At 40.8% G+C, this 19,155-nt stretch overlaps 2 protein-coding genes across 3 annotated transcripts in view; both read right to left on the bottom strand.

Moving 5' to 3' along the window:
- Window positions 1-1,418: 1,418 nt before the first annotated feature.
- LOC133166049 (annexin A13-like) lies at window positions 1,419-7,185 on the bottom strand. 2 transcript variants are annotated; one of them, XM_061296032.1, is made up of 11 exons: window positions 7,008-7,185; window positions 6,201-6,276; window positions 5,730-5,824; window positions 5,486-5,653; window positions 4,999-5,032; window positions 4,704-4,783; window positions 4,223-4,291; window positions 3,104-3,205; window positions 2,948-3,023; window positions 2,737-2,849; window positions 1,419-2,538 (listed from the first exon to the last, which is right to left on the bottom strand). In XM_061296032.1, the coding sequence occupies exons 1-11, from the start codon at window positions 7,020-7,022 to the stop codon at window positions 2,419-2,421; spliced, it is 948 nt and encodes a 315-aa protein (XP_061152016.1). In that variant the 5' UTR covers window positions 7,023-7,185; the 3' UTR covers window positions 1,419-2,418. The 2 variants fall into 2 exon arrangements, with proteins under 2 accessions (XP_061152016.1, XP_061152015.1); XM_061296031.1 differs by having other exon boundaries at window positions 5,486-5,656; window positions 7,008-7,183.
- A 132-nt stretch (window positions 7,186-7,317) lies between these two features.
- Window positions 7,318-19,155, bottom strand: part of LOC133166045 (metabotropic glycine receptor-like) — a 53,487-nt gene continuing 41,649 nt past the window's right edge. The window contains exons 9-13 of the mRNA XM_061296025.1: window positions 12,926-13,031; window positions 10,718-10,864; window positions 10,331-10,574; window positions 9,658-10,214; window positions 7,318-9,591 (exon numbers count right to left, since the gene is read on the bottom strand). Coding sequence (XP_061152009.1) covers window positions 8,647-9,591; window positions 9,658-10,214; window positions 10,331-10,574; window positions 10,718-10,864; window positions 12,926-13,031 — 1,999 coding nt within the window. The 3' untranslated portion in view covers window positions 7,318-8,646. The remainder of the gene's footprint in view (window positions 9,592-9,657; window positions 10,215-10,330; window positions 10,575-10,717; window positions 10,865-12,925; window positions 13,032-19,155) is intronic.

The raw sequence follows: 19,155 nt of genomic DNA, 5'->3' as shown, positions 1-19,155 counted from the left end.
AACCGCAGTAAAAAGGCACAGGTTGAGGCAGTACCGTATTTTTCGGACGAAAAGTCACTCCGGAATATACGTCGCATTAGCCATAAAATGCACAATAAAGTGAAAAAAAAACAAGTCGCTCCGGAGTATAAATCGCATTTTGGGTGAAATGTATTCGACAAAATCCAACACCAAGAGCAGTCATGAACGAGCAACAACAGGCTAAACAATACGGTATGCTAACGTGACAAACACAAACGAAGAGCTGAGAACGGGCCTGACTTAAAATTGACAGTTATCCAAATAACTATAACATAAATAACACCTTTATCAAACCATCTGTGTCACTCCAAATCATTAAATCTATCAATCGTCCTTTATGTCAACGGTGCGGGGCGCTGACGGCGGTTGCGCTTCAAAATATTCCACAGGCCCATAGAATTATAAACAATTTTATCAAAGAATCTCTGTCACGCCAAGTCATTAAATCCCGTGATCGAATCCTTTGTCTTTTATGTAAAACACTGCCGCCGCGTATATTCAGATTACAGTAATCCCTTGCTACATCGCGGTTCATTTATCGCGGTTTCACTACATCGCGGATTTTTGAATTTTGAAAATTTGTGAAATAATTCACATAAGTCGCTCCTGAGTATGTCTACCCCCCCCCCTAACCCAAACTATGGAAAAAACGTGATTTATAGTCCGAAAAATACGGTACCCTGCCGCACTGAAGGGCGGCGTACATGAGCAATGGTTGATTAATGCTGCCCCATTTGTTGCTTTTGCGGTAGACAAGACTACGGATGTTACAAACAAAGCACAGATCTGTTATTTGTTGGTACACACAGGATTTGATGATAGACGAGGCCCTGCTGTAGCTACCTATGTATGTTTTGGGAGTATTGGAGAAATACAACTGTTGTGAAAAATTAGTAGCTCAAACATATGACGGAGCTGTTGTGATAGCATGGACCAAAATAAAAAAATAGGTCACTAAAGTGAGGGAAAATAAGGTCTTTCACAACAAAGTAACAGCAATTTTTGTGACAAAGGATAGGCGCATGGACAGCATCTACAAATAAAGGTAAGACCACAAATAGTGTGTGTGCGTGCGTGTGTTGATGAGATGTGAAATATCCAGCAGCCAATTGAATAAGCTACCCTTTTGTGTTTATATATTTGTAAATCTGACTCTTAAGGAGTCATGAACCTCACCACTTGTCACTGTCTGTAGTTCAGTAAAAAGTGAAACTTATCGTGTATTTTCAGGAGTGTAAAAAATGTCATCCCAATTTAAGTAAATGAGAATATAGAATCATTAAAAGGTATTTAAATATATTAAGTTGGGATTTCCAATTTTTAAGAAAGGAATCTACATCTTAAATCTAATACGCAAGTTTCACGTTTTTAATTAAACTGAGACATTGTAAGCTATATCAATTTGAAATTCATTCTACATTTAATTTGTTCATCAATTCAAGGATTAGTCTGCTTGTTTTTTTTTTTAATATACAATATGCCACAAACTATAAAACAGAGGCAGGCTGAAAAGTAACAGTCATCAAGTTTCCAGTCATCAGAATACACCAACATACTTTTGATAGTCTAGTGAGTCAATTTACTACATGACAATGCAACAATCTATCACAATTGCCACTAAATTTAGATTTAAATAACGTAGAATTGCATACACAGTTCAGTGTTAACAGCAGTCTAACCATCCATTGTTAGTTCATTAAATGAAGACTACTATGTTTGTGAAAATTGTAATTGCTTACTATATCAAGTGAGAAGATTGCAATCTATTAACCGTGATTACGAGGGTTTTCAAAAAATCCCACAGGCATGAAGGTGTCCTAAACAACAGTGTGCAGTGTGTACCTAAACAGGTGAAGGGAAGTTACTGTACTGCTAATCGGCCATTCATCTATTGTGATCAGTCGGCACTTTTGTGGTGTGGCACAAAGTACCATGGCATACCTACAAAAGATACCTTTGCAGCAAATTGCACTACATTTGTAATGCAAGCAAAAAACGGTGTTTTTACACAGATGACACTGAAATGTGTTTAAAATGCAAATTGACACATTCACCGGCTGACAGAGTAAATACTGTAGTCATGTACTGGCTAATACATGTACTGTATGTCTCTCAGAGCTGGTAGTTCATGTTTATAGCATTTAGGCAGTATATATGAAACTTACCAATGAATGTTAATATTAGAGACACATTTAAATGGCAGTAAATGTGTCAACGTCTTGCCGCAAGGACGCAGGTGAGTGTATGTCAACAGACAGCGAGCTAATAAAGAACTACAAGTTCAAGAGGAATGTGGTGATGACACACAAGGAATGAGTGAACAATGGGGTTGCTTAGAGGAGGTAGAGAGGACGATATGACTGTTTAAATGTGGCCTTTTAGAAGAAGGATAGTGTTTCAGTGCAAGATCTCCAGGAGGAGACGTTTGAAATCTCCGCCGCACTCAGCATCCAGGGCATCTTTTAAGGTGACGTCATACTTTTCCAGGTACATGTCCTTCACCGTCTCCAGGTCAATCTGATGGATAATTGTGCCAACAACACACAGAAGTTAAAAAAAAAAAAAAAGGAAAAAATGTGCTGTCTTACTCCATGATGTCCAGAGGCATAAGCATTACTTTTTTTTTTTTGGAATCAAGTGATGGAGCAGATCAGCAACATCTTTGTACCTGATCACATGTAACGCAACCGTGGTTGCACACAAACACACACGCACCTCAGAGCGGCCCACGATCAAGCGGATGAGTGTGTCCTCATCGGTGCCGAGTCCCTTCATAGCAGCATTAAGGCGTCGCGCAAAGTACAGTTGAGGGTTCTTGCCGCACCGAACTATTCAACACACATCTTGGATTAGAAGACTACTTGAGACGTTTTCAAAGTATCGTGTTTGCAGATGTTCATCTGACCCAATACCGCATCTTTATTACCTAGAGTGACGTAACAGTCCTTTAAGGTTCCTGTGGCCTCAGAGTCAATCGTGTCCAAAATGTCTGTCCCTGATAGCTTAAAGACAAAAATTAGAGACTTTACTGACTCGCATTACAAACAGATTCTGCTCCAGAATGAGTGTGTGCCCGACTTACTGCTTCATAAGATTTAAAGGTGGCCTGGAGCTGCATGTAGTTTCTGTGTGTGAGGATGTAGCTGAAGGTGGACTCATCTGTCCCAAACATGCCTTCTCCTGCCTGGTGGTTACGATCAAATGACAGCAGGAAATCGTTCGCTTCAATCTGGAGCTCATTAAAACACATTTGGCTGACAGCACTTTCTGGGATTATTTGACGCCTTGGGAGTTAGATGAGAAACAATCAGGCCCTAAGACCCCAAATATGCTGTTGGTGGACATCTTCTACATGATCTCCTAAACTTTTAGATATATCTTGTACCTAATAACTGTATATACTGGTTAAAAAATGAATATATTGAAGCCACTGTAACATTATACACTAGGGGTGTAACGATTCATCGATACACATCGATATAATGCTCTACGATTTGTTGGCATCGATGCTAAACGTAAACATCGATCTATATCGCCGGTTTTTGACCTCGGACATTAGACGCGACTTTATTTTGAAATCCAGTTCATTGTTGCTTGCTTCCTCTTTCCGGGAGCATTGCGCGGCGTGTTGTGAGCTGAGCAGGCACGTGAAAGGGGAGCCGACAACTACGCGGCTCCTGGGCTGGTGCTATGGCTAGTGTCCAAGAAGATGAGGAAATTCGCTCCCCTTTGGGCTTCAAGTCATTCGTTTGGAAGCACTTTGTAATTTTCTAAATAAAGAGTTTGCAGTACTTTGTTGATTTTGCGTATGAATTGTTATAAATCAGGATATTGTTCTATATCGATCGTAGAGCACTATATCGTGATGTATCGTGAATGAATCACAGCAGGCTTTAGGATATCGGCAAATATATATTATTATATATATATATATATAATATATCTTTGTATCGATATAATATCATATCGTGACAAAACCCGCGATTTACACCCCTATTATACACGGTGTGACTATTTGAGTGATTCCTTCTTGTACCACTAGAGGAAGCTGTTGCACCATATCCCCGCCTCAGATAATTCAAAACCTCCAAAACTACCCAGGTGAACAGATGATATGTCACTAATAATTGTCCTGTCTGTCATTTCAAAATGTCAACACGAGCAGAAAAAAACTGTTCTGTTCAATCTTTTCAAAATGTACCTCAAACAAAGACGTGGCGTCCTGTTCGGCTAAGCCCTCATCCACCTCAAAGCCCTCGTCTCTGCTCGCCTGTAGACAGATTCAATGATGAAGATATAGAGATATAGTGAGAAGTGGAAAAGCCCAAGCGATGGCTTAAAACAAATAGACACGTATTATGTGGGCTCATAAATAATCATCTGCAAGGTATTTTTCGAAGACATATTTGGATGGCACATTTCTGTGGACATGAGTCATACTGTGCTTGTCATTTTTCACAAGGGGAAGGAAACGGGTGGGTGTGAAAGGGATGAAGTTGGTATGCAGGCGGAACAATGATGTGATGTGTCGCTGAATATCTCAGTAGGCGAAGAAAAGCGTGCAAAGCTATTTTGTGGAGGTTATCGCAAAGGGAGATGCAATTCCAATTTGTCCATTTTATTGACTCGTTTTGAAGCACGATTATTCTACAATTTGGTCAAGTTGAATCAAACGCGTTTACCTGCAGGAGTGAGATAAGGAGGTTCTTCACGTCTCCGCTGGTGTCATCGTCAATGTCAGCCTCCAGGTCACGTTCAAGCACTGCAAAGTTACAGTTCCTCCTTTTAGTCTTCTAATAAGTACATAAGGTAAGATGGTGTACAGATTTCCCCCCCCCCCCCCCCACACAGACATCCTCTAATTGTGATCTGTAACTTTTGCCTCTACTTTAAATCAGGATAGACTTAGTCAATGTTCTGCGTAGAAAAAAAAACTTGTCTACAGGCTCCAACATCATGCCTCAAAATAAAACTTACCCTGGGCATAGGCCTCTTTGTAACTGTTGATGTCCTGATAGTGAAAAAAAGACAAAGAAAATTGATGAACATTTAATTAGAACTATGAAAGCTGCCAAGAGTCCAAGTTGAGTCACCTTTTTTATATTCGACTATTCTTGTTGGGTTGTAGTGGGAATATTGTAACAAATTCAATTTATTGTCTTGAATTAGGATTGTGCTATGATTTCTGTATTCCGTGGCTCTTTTTAACAACATACACTTTACATCAACTGTATTCACAACTATAATAGTTGTTTGCTAAGATTTTTTTTTTTTTTTAATTCAAGAAACGCTATTTTGCGAACATTTAAATATTTAGTCAAGAGTTTTAGCATGTCCAAATATAGAAGAAAATAATCAGATCTTGGGTATGTTAAAATTAAGACTTAATACTTTGGATTGCTTTTACAAAATGCTAAACCACTTTGGTGCGCTGCCAAAGTGATTTTAGCAAATGTTGACAGACCTCATTAGTAGCCGTGCACAGGATCTCCACAAGCACGGCTTCATCTGTGCCTGCCCCCTTCATGGCCTTGCTCAGCTCCTTGGCAAAGAAGACATTTGGCGGGTCCAACATGGCCACAATAGCGTTCTCAAAGCTGCCAGTCAATTCCTTTTTCAGGACCTCTTCTAACTCCTGAAGGAATAGGCACACTGTAACACAATGTACTGATGATATGAAACAGAAGGCCAGATGAGGAGGTACTCACATCATCGTACTTTTCAAAGTAAGCTTGCTTGATTTCCAGACGTTGGACTGCCGAGCGATTGGCCAGGATTTGAATAATGGCTTCTTCATCCGTACCTGAAGGAGCACATTTCATAATGAGAAACATTGGTATGCACGCAAACAACTATTAATTTAATGGTAGTCTTCAACAAATCTAACATACAACGACAGATAAAGACTTTTGGGGATTTTCTGATTTTTACGAGAATTGTTTTGAACATTCTGACTCATCCCTTATGGGAGAATTTAATGAATCTTTGTCAGCTTTTTATGAAGGATTTTTTTTGCGTTTTTAGAAAATTATTGTATCTTTGCCTCAAACCTTGAGACATTCAACCCCCCTCAAGGAAAAAAAATCCTAGCTCCGCCACTGCAATGCGTTTAAAAACACGCCAAATACAGATGCGTCCACTGTGACCGATCGGGGAAAACTGTTATAAATGACACTCACCTACACCTTTGCACGCTTGTCGAATAGCCTTTATGTCAGCTGTAACATCAAAATCCTCAAATGGGACGATTGTGGGCTAAAAAGCAGAAATGTAGACAGGACCAGTGAAAATGTTTCACTTGCATGCCATGATGATAACTAAATAAATAAATAACGCTCCGTTCCCAACTTCCTAGTTTTCAAACCGCCTGTTATGAGAATCTATAATATGATCTGAAACCAGAAGAGGTCTGGTTGTTGGGCGTGACATCCCGGCCGCTTGCAGACTGGTGCAGCTTGAGTGTTGCTGAGTCATTGCCAGGAGCATCCACCTAAGTCCTCTCCTCATGCAATGCAGCATATTGATTAGCCCTTCTCATAAATTACTGCTCCTTATAGTGGGCAACTCTTTGCAAGAAATGTCCATATTTCGTCATTTTAAGAGATTATCTAACACTTGCTACAGTCATACTTTGTTCCACTGTAGCTTGTGATATAGTAAGAAAAAAAAAAAAGTTTCTCTTCTCCAAACGCCGATGAAACCGTGGTGCACAATTTGTCCCTTACTCAAAATAACTAGTTAAACAGGTTAAAAGTTTACAATACGGTACTGAGGGAAAAGTGCGTCATTTGAAGGGAACTGACGCGAAATTCCTCAGTAGCGCCCTCCTGAAAAGCCCACAATGTTTTGTACATTGAAGTGCACATTCATCTTGAGAAGATGCGCATTAAGGTACCAAAACCTGAAAAGGACGACGCCCTCATTCTGTAAGAACAAGCAGAACTCGCCCGGAACGACACTAAACGCCTAAGTTTGCAATTCCTTACCTGGACGTTGCCCATGATGGTCCGTAATCAAGTGCGTGTTGTTATAAAACCACAACAAGAAAGGTTGTAAGTGGGTTTGTTGTGTGTTCGTATAGCGAGTGTGGAGTTCGTGGAAGATCTAATGAAGAGTGCCAGGTGCTGCAGAGAGGATCTGCCCTGTCCGGTTCTGCAGGACCGACGTCACCACTTTGAGGGGGGGAGGGTGGCGGAAGGAGAGAGCGCACTTTTTGTGGGTTAAAAGTACAATGTAAAAAAAAAAAAGAATATCATGGATATGATCAACAGAAATATAATAAAAGACTTCTCAGGCTCGTTACGTCATTATTGTATTTATTGTCAAAGCTTCATAAACAGCTGCTGTATTACATTTGTCCACAGGATGGCAGTGTTGCACAGCACCCCCTTATAATGTGCCGGGGGTGAAAGAAAGCAACCTCCAAATGAAATTTGCTGAAGTTGCTTTTGAAAATTAAAGCAGGCTTTAATTGTCCCTGACTGGCTGTGACCCAAGATGGAGGCTACCTCACATCTCACCCAGTCAGCCAGAACGGGCTCCAGCCACCCTAATAAGGATAAAAGGTAAAGAGAATGCATGGATCGAAGAATGATAATATTCAATTATTAAGTGAAACAGAAGGGTGACCAGTGAGTTTTAATATAAATATTTAATTCTGAATTGACAACAGTGTATTCATTGTATATACATGCAACACAATATGAATAGTAACATAGAAATAAATTCCCACATGGATGATTTTCCTGATTCAAATGATCAGTTCATCCTCACGTTCTGCAGGAGCCTGATAATTGAATCAGGTGTGTTTAACGAGGGGAACTTGGAAAACATGTAGGAATGCGGCCCCCGAGGACTGGAGTTTGAGACCCCTGCTTTATGTCAAATGAAAGCTTTTTTTAAGGGATGCAGAGAGTAGAAAAAGATTGCAACTATTTCAAGGAAATACATAAAAAGAGAAAATCGAGCCTCATGGATGTGTCTGTAACTGATCTACAGTATTTGTGTAGAATTAATTAATGCACGTGCATTTCCTGTGGTGCATTAGAAGACAGATAGATATACAACAATAATTCCACAGTTGCAACAAGTAAACCAATATACAGTCAATAGTTACCACATGCGCTGGCTTTTCTAAGGTGCCGACAGAAAACTGGACAACAATGTTATTCTCAACTTCTTCTAAACATGCGCCATCGGCGTCATCGTCATGCTGTGAATAGGGTATTGGGTCCTGTTTCAAACAGCTTCTAATCGATATTTTTTGTGTGTGTGCATTAGTATTCCTACTGTAATAAGATCCCACTAGGATCATCAGCTCTTCATGGAACGCATATATCAATATCTGACAAAATGATTAGGTGAAGCATTCATTGTTTGCATGTGTCAAAAAAGATGAAAAAAGACTCACGTCAGCATATCATGATGGAATAAATGTGGCAGTGTGCAAGCAAAATATTTGCAAAAGATAAGATCCAGATCGAGTTATTTTGATATTACTTTGGATCTGGCGACAGCAACAAGCCCCAGAAGTGCTTCTTGCATTAAAACCAGTGAAATTAGTCAATTTTTGTTTGTGTCGAAAAGGATTTTAGTTACACTCAAACGGGAACAAGACAGCAGTCATCATGCCCTCTCTCCAGGGTCCTGAAAGTCCCAGGGACATACGTCAACCATTTTTGGCCCGCTACCAACTGCAGGTTTGTGATACTTTTCTTTTTTCTTGTCCGTGGAAGTTTCAGTCTGAGCAAAAGTGCTGTTTGAGGCCTCCTCGCTCTCTGCCCTCCTCAACTCCGCCCCCTCTGGGTCTTTGCTGGAGCTCCTCCGTCGCTCAGAGAGCGGCCCGCCGCACTCAGACGACTGGCTAACGCGCCTTCTCTCCGACGGCTGCTTGCCGGACGAGCTCCGTCTTTCTCTGTTTTTCTCCCTCCCTTTCTCCTTCTCGCCTTTGTGGCCGGATGAGCAGGAGCCTTTCCGTTTCTTCTTGTGTGCGGAAGGGCTGGTGCAGATCTTCTCCTGCTTAGGCGAAGGCGGGCTGTTGTAATCCCACGGGCAGATCTCTAGCATCAAGGAGGGAGGCTGCAATAGGCTTCCGGTGGACTTGGAGTGGTCCGAGCGGAGCGCCTTGGGTTTACCGTCAGTCGGCGTGACGCTCTTTTTGCGTCGGATTCTTTCTGGGGAAATGGACTCTGAAAGCTTACCAAGCATAGGCTGCTCCTCAAAATCCCAGGGGCTCACATCTGGCTTGAGCGGCAGAGGCGACTTGGGTCCGCGAGATTTCCGTGTTTCCCTGCTCTCCTCCCTTTCCCCTCCTTTATCCTTGGAGCGTCGTCTGTTTGAAGGAGACTGCCCAGATTTCAGTCTCTGCTGAGAGCGACTACATTTCCCAACGCCGGAGCTGCTACTTCCTCTTCGGCCTCCGCCGGTTTCCTCTGGGGCGATGGACACGTGTTTCTGTGTCTTGGCTTCAGAAGGCGTTTGAGGTTCTTCCATCTCCCACTGACAAACTTCGGACACATCGTACAAGTTCCTGCCAGTTTCAGAGCAAATGGACGGTTGGCTGCCACTCACCTAGAATCAAGGGAGAAAAGAAATTAGCGTGAAGGCCTCAACTATTTTGCAGCAATCCTAAAATACCTGCTGCTTCATGATGCCCATCTTCAGAGGTGTCTTGGAATACTCCACGGACTGGCTGACGATCATTTTGGGAAAATGTTCAGGAGTCTCATCCACTTCTGACAACATCCTCCCCTCCTGCCCTTTCAGCCCTTTTTTGCTGGAATCTTCCACACTTTCTGTTCTGTTGCTGAGCCCGGGCATCTTTTCCTTGGCGCTGGCAATCACACTGAGAGACTTCTGCATGATGGAGGTGCGCAGGTGCATGGGTTTCTTTTCGTGCGTTAGGTTGTGAACGCTCGCCGACTTCCAGAAGAGTGGAACCGACTCGGTGGACTCTGCTGCTTCCAGCTTTGATGGCGGGGCGACCGGTTCCTGCTGCTTTTTGTAATGTTTGCGACCGATGAGGGAACCGAGGAGAGAACACTCTCCGCCATTCCCCACCGGAGTCATTTTGTCCCCTGCCACAGAGCCGCTTTGACTTCCTGTTTCATCATCTTGCTCACAAACGTGATCATAGCTCAGCGACTTCTGCAGGCTTATGACTTTGCTCTTGAGGGAATCTTCTTGAGGTTTTCCTAAAGGGAGATTATTATGAGATTATTATTATTACGTGTGACTTTTTAAGATTATTAACACAATAATGCGGGTTAAGAAACATAGCTACAGTAAAGTCCCAGCACCAAGATCTCACCATGCTGACTGGTCTCCACGTGGTTCCTGTTCAAAGTGCTGCGGTTGCTACCGTGTTCACTGCCATCTTCTCGGCTACACTGGCGGTGTATGTGCATGGTCTCCGGAATCTCCGTGATTCTTTTCATCAGCGTACGACCGAGGCCCTTTTTGGAATTGCGTTTCTTTTGGAGATGCGGGTTGTTGGCCAGCATCTTTTTGCGTTTGTAGACTTCAAGCTGGGCATAGAGTTTTTTCAACTCCTCCTGAGAAAGGTCATCCATGTTTTTTTTAAATTTATTATTATTATTTTTTTATTTCTATTGTTTGTCTTGTCCTGTGACTTTCTTTAGCATTTTTGAAGCAGCAGAAAGAGCATGTGAAAGATCATGAATGTGTGTTTCCTCACCCGTATGTCCTCAGGGTCCAAACTGTGCTCGCTCCACGCTGAGGTAATGCTATTGTTGATGTAAGAAGCAGACCTTCCGATGTCCAGCGCCTCCTCGTACGCCTCAGTGGCAATATCATCCCGAGCATGAGTCTCCTTGGACAAAAACTAAGACAAAGAGTACCGTGAGATTGTAACCAAAAAGAAAACTATTTGTCGTTGTAATGATGATGTAAAAAATATCTGCAAAGGGAATCTGAGGCGTGACGGCGCCGAACAATAATTTCCTGCAGTAAATATGCTAGATGGATCGTCGGAAATGGAAAAGCTTTCTGGTCTGAAATTAAATTTATTCTATTTAGACAAATGAGCCATTTCTGATAATAAGATTAAGATTAAAGATTAAAGTCCCAATGATCGTCTCACACACACACCTGGGTGTGGTGAAATTTGTCCTCTTCACTTAACACATCCCCGTGTGATTTTAATCCATCCCCTGGGGGAGAGGGGAGCAGTGAGCAGCAGCGGTGCCGCGCTCGGGAATCAGTTGGTGATCTAACCCCCCAATTCCAACCCTTAATGCTGAGTGCCAAGCAGGGAGGCAATGGGTCCCATTTTTAAAGTTTTTGGTATGACCCGGCCGGGGTTTGAACCCACAACCTTCCAGTCTCAGAGCGGACACTCTACCACAAGGCCACTGAGCCCCAATAACATTGGGGGACAAGAGCACTGCAAATATTTTATTATTATTATTAGAAAAACAAAATGACTGAATACATTTTTCTAATCTTGTTACTTATTGACCGCGGAAACATTATGCCATCTAACCTTTTCACCGGAAATGCTTAACAGAGTTTGTGGTATGCTAATGTGAAACCAGTAAAAATGCACAGCCTTCAATAAGGTCCATTAGTCTGGTTGAAAGAGAATTTCTACTGGCATTTCACACATAATGTATTGTATGCACAGATTGGTGTCAAACATAAGGCTCAGGGGCCAGACATGGCCCACCAAATCATTTTATGTGGTTCGCGAAGAAAAACTGCATCAGCTTTGTCTCAATACTAATATTGCAAATTAACTTCACACAAGCTTGTTATTTATAAGTTTGTTGTGTAGATGATGTCCTAATAGCCTTCTCAAAAAAATTGTTTGTTGCCATCCCAGCATGCAAGTTTGAATAAATATTATTTTTCATACGTTTTTTTTGTTTTGTTTTTTTACAGTAATTTTGTACTGTACTGGATATTTTTTATACCGTGAAAAAAAAAGGATTGGGCAGTCGGATAACCTGTCCCTCCATTTAGTCAATTGTACTGATGTTCCACTGTACATAGAATTCAGTCACATGAAGGTAGTACGTAGATCAAGGTTGTCAAATTCATTTTTTGTTGCGGGCCACATCGTAGTTATGGTTTCCCTCATGGGGCTATTACTGATCTTATATTATCATACACACAACAGAATCCAGCATAAAAAAGTTTAACAATTTTCTAATTTATTTTCAAAGTGGGGTTTAAATTTTTGCAATATCTCACTGAAAGACAATTTACAATTTTGATATTTTAACAAGAAATACTGAGTTGACACACGAGTTGTCTTTGCGGGCCACATAAAAAGATGTGGTGGGCCGGAACAGGCCCCCAGGCCTTGAGTTTGACACGTGACATAGACGATGGTGTAATGAAAGTTCTTCTTGAGCAGTGAAAGCGATATTTAGGCCAGCCTGAGAAACAGATGCAGCGTGAGCTTCCCGTTGCGCTTCATTATCCCAGCCTACTCGACTGACTGCAATGTCTGAGCCTAATTGAGACCGAATGAAAGAAGTGGGAACGTTGATGGTGTACTGCTTTTATCACAAAGCGGGGCGATTAAATGTTTTCCATCAGACGTAAGAGATTGCATATAAATACTACCATGGGGGTGCTTAGCGAAATTACAATAATGACTAACGCCATTTGAATTGGTTTCCAGCGCAGGATGCAAGTATGCTTTTGTCAATGTATGCTTCAGATTACTTCCATCACACGAGCTACTGCTGTGATTAGAAGCTGCAATTCAGCATCAGCAATTATGGAAGCCCCCTGTGTTGATTATGAGAGTCATTACACTTCGCTTCACCTTTGGAACCTGAAATGATTAAAGTGCAATAAACGATGAGCCAAAACTATTCCAAAGAGCCTCCAAGACATACAATCTGCTGAATAATTACAGATAATGGAGTGATACCTTTGGAACAAGAAGCACTCCCACAGTCACGGTGACAGTTAGATGAGTGTGAGCGAAGATCAACATCAGCATCCAGTCAGGGTGAAAGCTGGGCACCACAGAGAACCTGCAGCGACACAAATTTTCTGTCAAAGTTAAAAGCCAGATCAGAAGAGTCTTTGCAGTCTTTGAATTCTGCTCTGTCAGACATCACTAGTGTTTCCACAACTATAAACACATTTGAAGGATTTAACCCTTCCATATTGTTTATTTTGTTATGGTAAAAGAATTGCATTTAGACTATTGTAAATAATATCTGGCTGGTGATGTTTACATTGTACTAAATACCGTTTTTTTCCGTGTATAGTGCGCCCCCATGTATAGTACGCACCCCTAAAAATGGCATGCTGATGCTGGAAAAAAGCTTGTACCCATGTATAATACGCACCCAATTTTTATGAATTTTTTTTAAAAAAAAATAATTTTTTTTTTTTTTTTTTTTTTAAGTCCCAATGATCGTCACACACGCAGGGAGGCAATGGGTCCCATTTTTATAGTCTTTGGTATGGTCTTAACTAGGCTGGATGTAATTTTTTTTGTTGGCGTTGATTTCTCCGACTGCCCATAAACGCACCACCGCGCTCCGTGCGCATGGAGCGTGTTTGAAGTGAACAGCAGAGAAGAAAGGAACAAGGCAAAGTGTTGTGAAATAAAATATTACCTGTAATACGGATTTAGGTAGAGAACTGAACTCTCGCTCTTTATATAGCTGACGTGTCTTGCTCATCCGTTCTGCGCATCTGTAATGGCGGCCTCCGTATGATATCCGGTTTGCGTGTGTGCGAGAGCGAGAGAGAGCGAGAGAGAAAGCGTGCGAGAGAACGCTCAACCGTAGCGCGCCGCCAACCGCCCAACTGCACCGGGCTGGTCGATTAGTGTGACAGAGCCGTCGCTGAAATTTAGAAGATATTTTTAAAGTCCTGATGTACTTTCTAAAATTTAAGTGGACCTCAGTGCGCACTGCGCAGGGAGCTTAATTTGGTGCGGTCGCGCAACCGCAGCGCGCCGGGCGCTCTGTCGCATTGCTTAAAGAGCGCCTTTGTGTTTTAGGATGAACAGCAGAGACCAAAGGAACAAGGCAAAGTGTTGTGAAATAAAATATTACCTGTAATACGCATTTTGTTATTTGCTGATTGAAACTGCTAATTAAACTGTGAATTGAAACTAATAGGAAGAAAACAACTCTCGCTCTTTATATAGCTGACGTGTCTTGCGCATCCGTTCTGTGCATTTTATTTCACAACACTTTGCCTTGTTCCTTTCTTCTCTGCTGTTCACTTCAAACACGCTCCATGCGACCGCAATGCTCTCGTATCAGACGCTTGCTCGATCACCTGCTCGTTTGCTGTCCCGTGCGCGCACGAAGCGCGGTGGTGCGTTTACGGGCAGTCGGAGAAATCAACGCCAACAAAAAAAATTACATCCAGCCTAGTTAAGACCATACCAAAGACTATAAAAATGGGACCCATTGCCTCCCTGCGTGTGTGACGATCATTGGGACTTAAAAAAAAAAAAATGTACCCATGTATAATGCGCACCCCAGATTTTAGGACAATAAATTAGTAAAATTTTGCGCACTATACACGGAAAAAAACGGTAGGTGACAAACCAAACAAGTACCGTAATTTTCGGACTATAAGTCGCTCCGGAGTATAAGTCGCACCAGCTATTAAATGCCCAAAAAAGTGAAAAAAAACATATATAAGTCGCTCCGGAGTATAAGTCGCATTTTGGGGGGCAATTTATTCGACAAAATCCAACACCAAGAACAGACATGAACGAGCAACAACAGGCTAAACGATACGGTATGCTAACGTGACAAACACAAACGAGGAGCTGAGAACGGGCCTGACGTAACATTCAGTTATTTTAAAAAACTATTACATAAATAACACGTTTATAAAACCATCTGTGTCACTCCAATTCATTAAATCCACGAATTCACAGTACATAGGTATTATATAGGTACCGTAATTTTCGGAGTATAAGTCGCTCCGGAGTATAAGTCGCACCAGCCATAAATTCCCCAAAAAGTGAAAAAAAACATATATAAATCGCTCCGGAGTATAAGTCGCATTTTGGGGGGCAATTTATTCGACAAAATCCAACACCAAGAACAGACATGAACGAGCAACAACAGGGTAAACGATACCGTATGCTAACGTGACAAACACCAACGAGGAGCTGAGAACGGGCCTGACGTAACATTCAGTTATTTAAAAGAAACTATTACATAAATAACACGTTTATAAAACCATCTGTGTCACTCCAATTCATTAAATCCACGAATTCACAGTACATAGATATTATATAGGTACCGTAATTTTCGGACTTTAAGTCGCTCCAGAGTATAAGTCGCACCAGCCATAAAATCCCCAAAAATGTGAAAAAAAACATATATAAGTCGCTCCGGAATATAAATCGCATTTTGGGGGGCAATCTATTCGACAAAATCCAACACCAAGAACAGACATGAACGAGCAACAACAGGCTAAATGATACGGTATGCTAACGTGACAAACACAAACGAGGAGTTGAGAACGGGCCTGACGTAACATTCAGTTCTTTAAAAAAAAACTATTACATAAAAAACACGTTTATAAAACCATCTGTGTCACTCAAATTCATTAAATGTATCGATTGTCTTTTGTCAACAATGTCGTGTGCAGCGCCGCAGTTCAAATTATTCCACAGGCCCATACAACAATATATGAACTATATTTTAAATAACTATCACATAAACAACAATATTATCAAACCATTTGTGTCACTCCAAACCATTACATCCATCGATCAAATTTCTCGTCTTTTATCGATGAGTGAATTGGTTTGAATGAATAATTGAGACAAAATTTCAGTTCTGAAGGCTCCTTTTATCCCAAGCAAAGTGACAGATGGTGGGGAGGGGGGATAAAAATTGTAAAATCAATTCACTCAAATCATTCTCGTTATGAAAGATTTGATCACAAAACGTGTGTGGCTTTTTCTTAAATGAACACGTTTGACATTGCTATCGTGTCAGCTTTTAATTATATTGCGCTGTCATGTTAAAGCAAATTAATAAATGCAACAATATTAATTTGCTTTGAAAATACCTGAGTAATAAAATAAAATGGATGGATGGATGGATGAATGATGATCACAATTAAGTATAAAGTCTCCTTTGTAATATATACTCCTTGTAGCCTGTACCCAAAAAGAGGAGTTTCTTTGCATCGAGGTTTATGCAAAGAGCTCACGTAATTATATTGTTGCGTTTTGGTGAAGTGAATGAGTGTTCCGTCTGTACGACTGGTCTTTGAATGCACCCCGCTTCAATGGCAGAACGCGGATGGCATCAAATGAGAATAATCCTTTATAAAAATTAAAATTGACTGACGCAAACGTGAGTTCATGTTTTTATTAAAAACAACATAGTGCTGACGCCGTACGACATGGGTTTTTCGCTTTCCAAATAAAGGGTCGTCACTAATGATTTGTGTTTAGATAAATGTCTGAGCTATAATGGTGTAATTAATGATTAAAACTTGAAAGTATCTGTTTATTGTATTTGTTTATATGTTTAATAAAGACAAAGCCATCACAAAACTATTGTAATTATTTAGATTCTGATCTAAATTAGCCTTGAATAAAGGCTAAGCAGTCAAATGAATTAACAGAAAAAATGGACAGCCGGACTCGGACTCGGACTCATGGCCAAGAGGCCGGACTCGGACTCGGTGCAAAAATCCGACCGAGTCCACAGCCCTGCTCCAAATCATTAAATCTATCGATCAAATTTCTCGTCCTTTATGTCATCCTGGTGACAGAGGACATGTCCAGAGGATATGGCGCTTTAAAGTGTTAAATTACTTTATTTGATTTTTTCTCTCTATTTTCCAATTTTTGAATATGTTCAAGATAAAGATATCAAAGCATGTGAAGTGATCAACTATACTAAAAATAACATGTGAAGTGGTCAACTATACTTGTAAGTAAGTGATGTGTTAATGATCAAGTAAAAATTTGTGAAAAAAAACATAAATAAGTCGCTCCTGAGTATAAGTCTCCCCCCCATCCAAACTATGAAAAAAAACGCGACTTATAGTCCGGAAATTACGGGATGTTGAATCAGAATCTAAATGTATGGCCAGTATATTGCTTATTGTAGACCAGAGTATTTTTTCCCCTTCATGTGAAGTTTGGATCTGTTAATATGCTTCAACTATTTGGGATGCTGCATATAAAACAGTTGACGCATTCATTGTCCTTTGTTATTCATGTTAGGAAAGCACATGAACTAGAGAGTGAACAAGTGGAAAATGCCACAAGCGCAGGTCTCGCCCCTTCCTTTGTGCTTTCGTCCAATGAGATGGCTTCCTTCTCTCTCCCACATCCATCTTGTTGTCTGATTAGTTCTGCTACATTTTGTCCCAAGGTTTCTGGCAGCGGCTGTCAGGGTATTCTTGTCCGTTGTCTTGTTTGGGCAGTGTGCTTGCACTTCTACTTTTGCAGCAAAGTTGTGCATGTTTTTTGTTTTTTGTCAGTAAACTTAAGGAGCTCTCCAGCTCCTTCTATGCTTTTTTTTTTGCACTCTTACGTGTCAACTAGCTAACACAAGAGTTTTCATACAGGTCATTTTGCTTGATAAATCAACAATTAATGTCATCCAATTGTCTGTGAAACTTGATGTATACATATATATATATATATATATATATATATATATATATATATATATATATATATATATATATATATATATATATATATATATATATATATATATATATATATATATATATATATATATATATATATATATATATATATATATATTAGGGGTGTAACGATTAATCGATACACATCGATTAATCGATATAATGTTCTACGATTTATTGGCATCGATGCTAAACGTAAACATCGATTTATATCGCCGTGTTTGACCTCGGACATTAGACGTGACTTTATTTTGAAATCCAGTTCATTGTTGCTTGCTTCCTTTTTCCGGGAGCAGGGAGCAGTGCGCGGCGTTGTGTTGTGAGCAGAGCAGGCACGTGAAAGGGGAGTCGACAACTAGTACGCGGCTCCTGGGCTGGTGCTATGGCTAGTGTCCAAAAAGACGAGGAAATTTGCTCCCCTTTTGGCTTCAAGTCATTCGTTTGGAAGCACTTTGGACTCCAAAGAAAAGATGGCTCAACAGACAAGACACGTGCAGTTTGTAAATCCTGCCATGCGGTGATCAAATATTCAGGGAGCAAAAATCTCGCCGCACATTTAAAGAAAAAACACGACATCAAAGTTCAGTGTTAAAATACGCACTTTGTATACTACAATACTCTTGTAATTTCCTAAATAAAGAGTTTGCAGTACCTTGTTGATTTTGCGTATGAATTGTTATAAATCAGGATATTGTTCTTTATTTTTTATTTAAAAAAAAATAATCGATCGTAGAGCACTATATCGTGATATATCGTGAATGAATCGCAGCAGGCTTTAAGATATCGGCAAATATCGTATCGTAGTTCTTTGTATCGATATGATATCGTATCGTGACAAAACCCGCGATTTACACCCCTAATATATATACATCAAAATATATAATCCAAGAAATATCAGGGCTGCACTGACATGTATATATATGTCCAGCTCAGTGACGTAGTGGTAGAGTGTCCGCCCTGAGACTGGAAGGTTGTGGGTTCAAACCCCGGCCGGGTCATACCAAAGACTATAAAAATGGGACCCATTGCCTCCCTGCTTGGCACTCAGCATTAAGGGTTGGAATTGGGGGGTTAGATCACCAACTGATTCTCGAGCGTGGCACCGCTGCTGCTCACTGCTCCCCTCTCCCCCAGGGGATGGATTACAATCACACGGGGATGGGTTAAATGCAGAGGACAAATTTCACTACACCCAGGTGTGTGTGTGACGATCATTGGGACTTTAATCTTTAATCTTAATATATATATATATACATGTATATATATATGTCAGTGCAGCCCTGATATTTCTTGGATTATGTAAAGATGTGGATTAGTGGTTAGGGATGGAGCACTATGGACGAGTCCGGTCAGAGAATCTTGCATCAACTTTATTCTCAACAGCAGTGAGTATACAGGTTTCCAGGAGTGTATGTTAGTGTGTTTGAGTGTGTACTTGTGTGTGCGTGTGTGTATGTGTGTGTGTGTTCTGGGGTTTCATAAACGCACACA

Source organism: Syngnathus typhle, linkage group LG13 (genome assembly GCF_033458585.1).
Source record: "Syngnathus typhle isolate RoL2023-S1 ecotype Sweden linkage group LG13, RoL_Styp_1.0, whole genome shotgun sequence".
In the NCBI taxonomy this organism is placed as follows: Eukaryota; Metazoa; Chordata; class Actinopteri; order Syngnathiformes; family Syngnathidae; genus Syngnathus; species Syngnathus typhle.
This window is presented reverse-complemented; position numbering and strand designations above follow the sequence as displayed.

Coding starts and splice junctions, on each gene's coding strand:
- LOC133166049 (XM_061296031.1), bottom strand. Junction 4,292..4,703: donor TCCTTATCTCACTCCTGCAG/GTAAACGCGTTT, acceptor ATCTGTCTACAG/GCGAGCAGAGACGAGGGCTT. Junction 2,539..2,736: donor TGATCGTGGGCCGCTCTGAG/GTGCGTGTGTGT, acceptor ATTATCCATCAG/ATTGACCTGGAGACGGTGAA.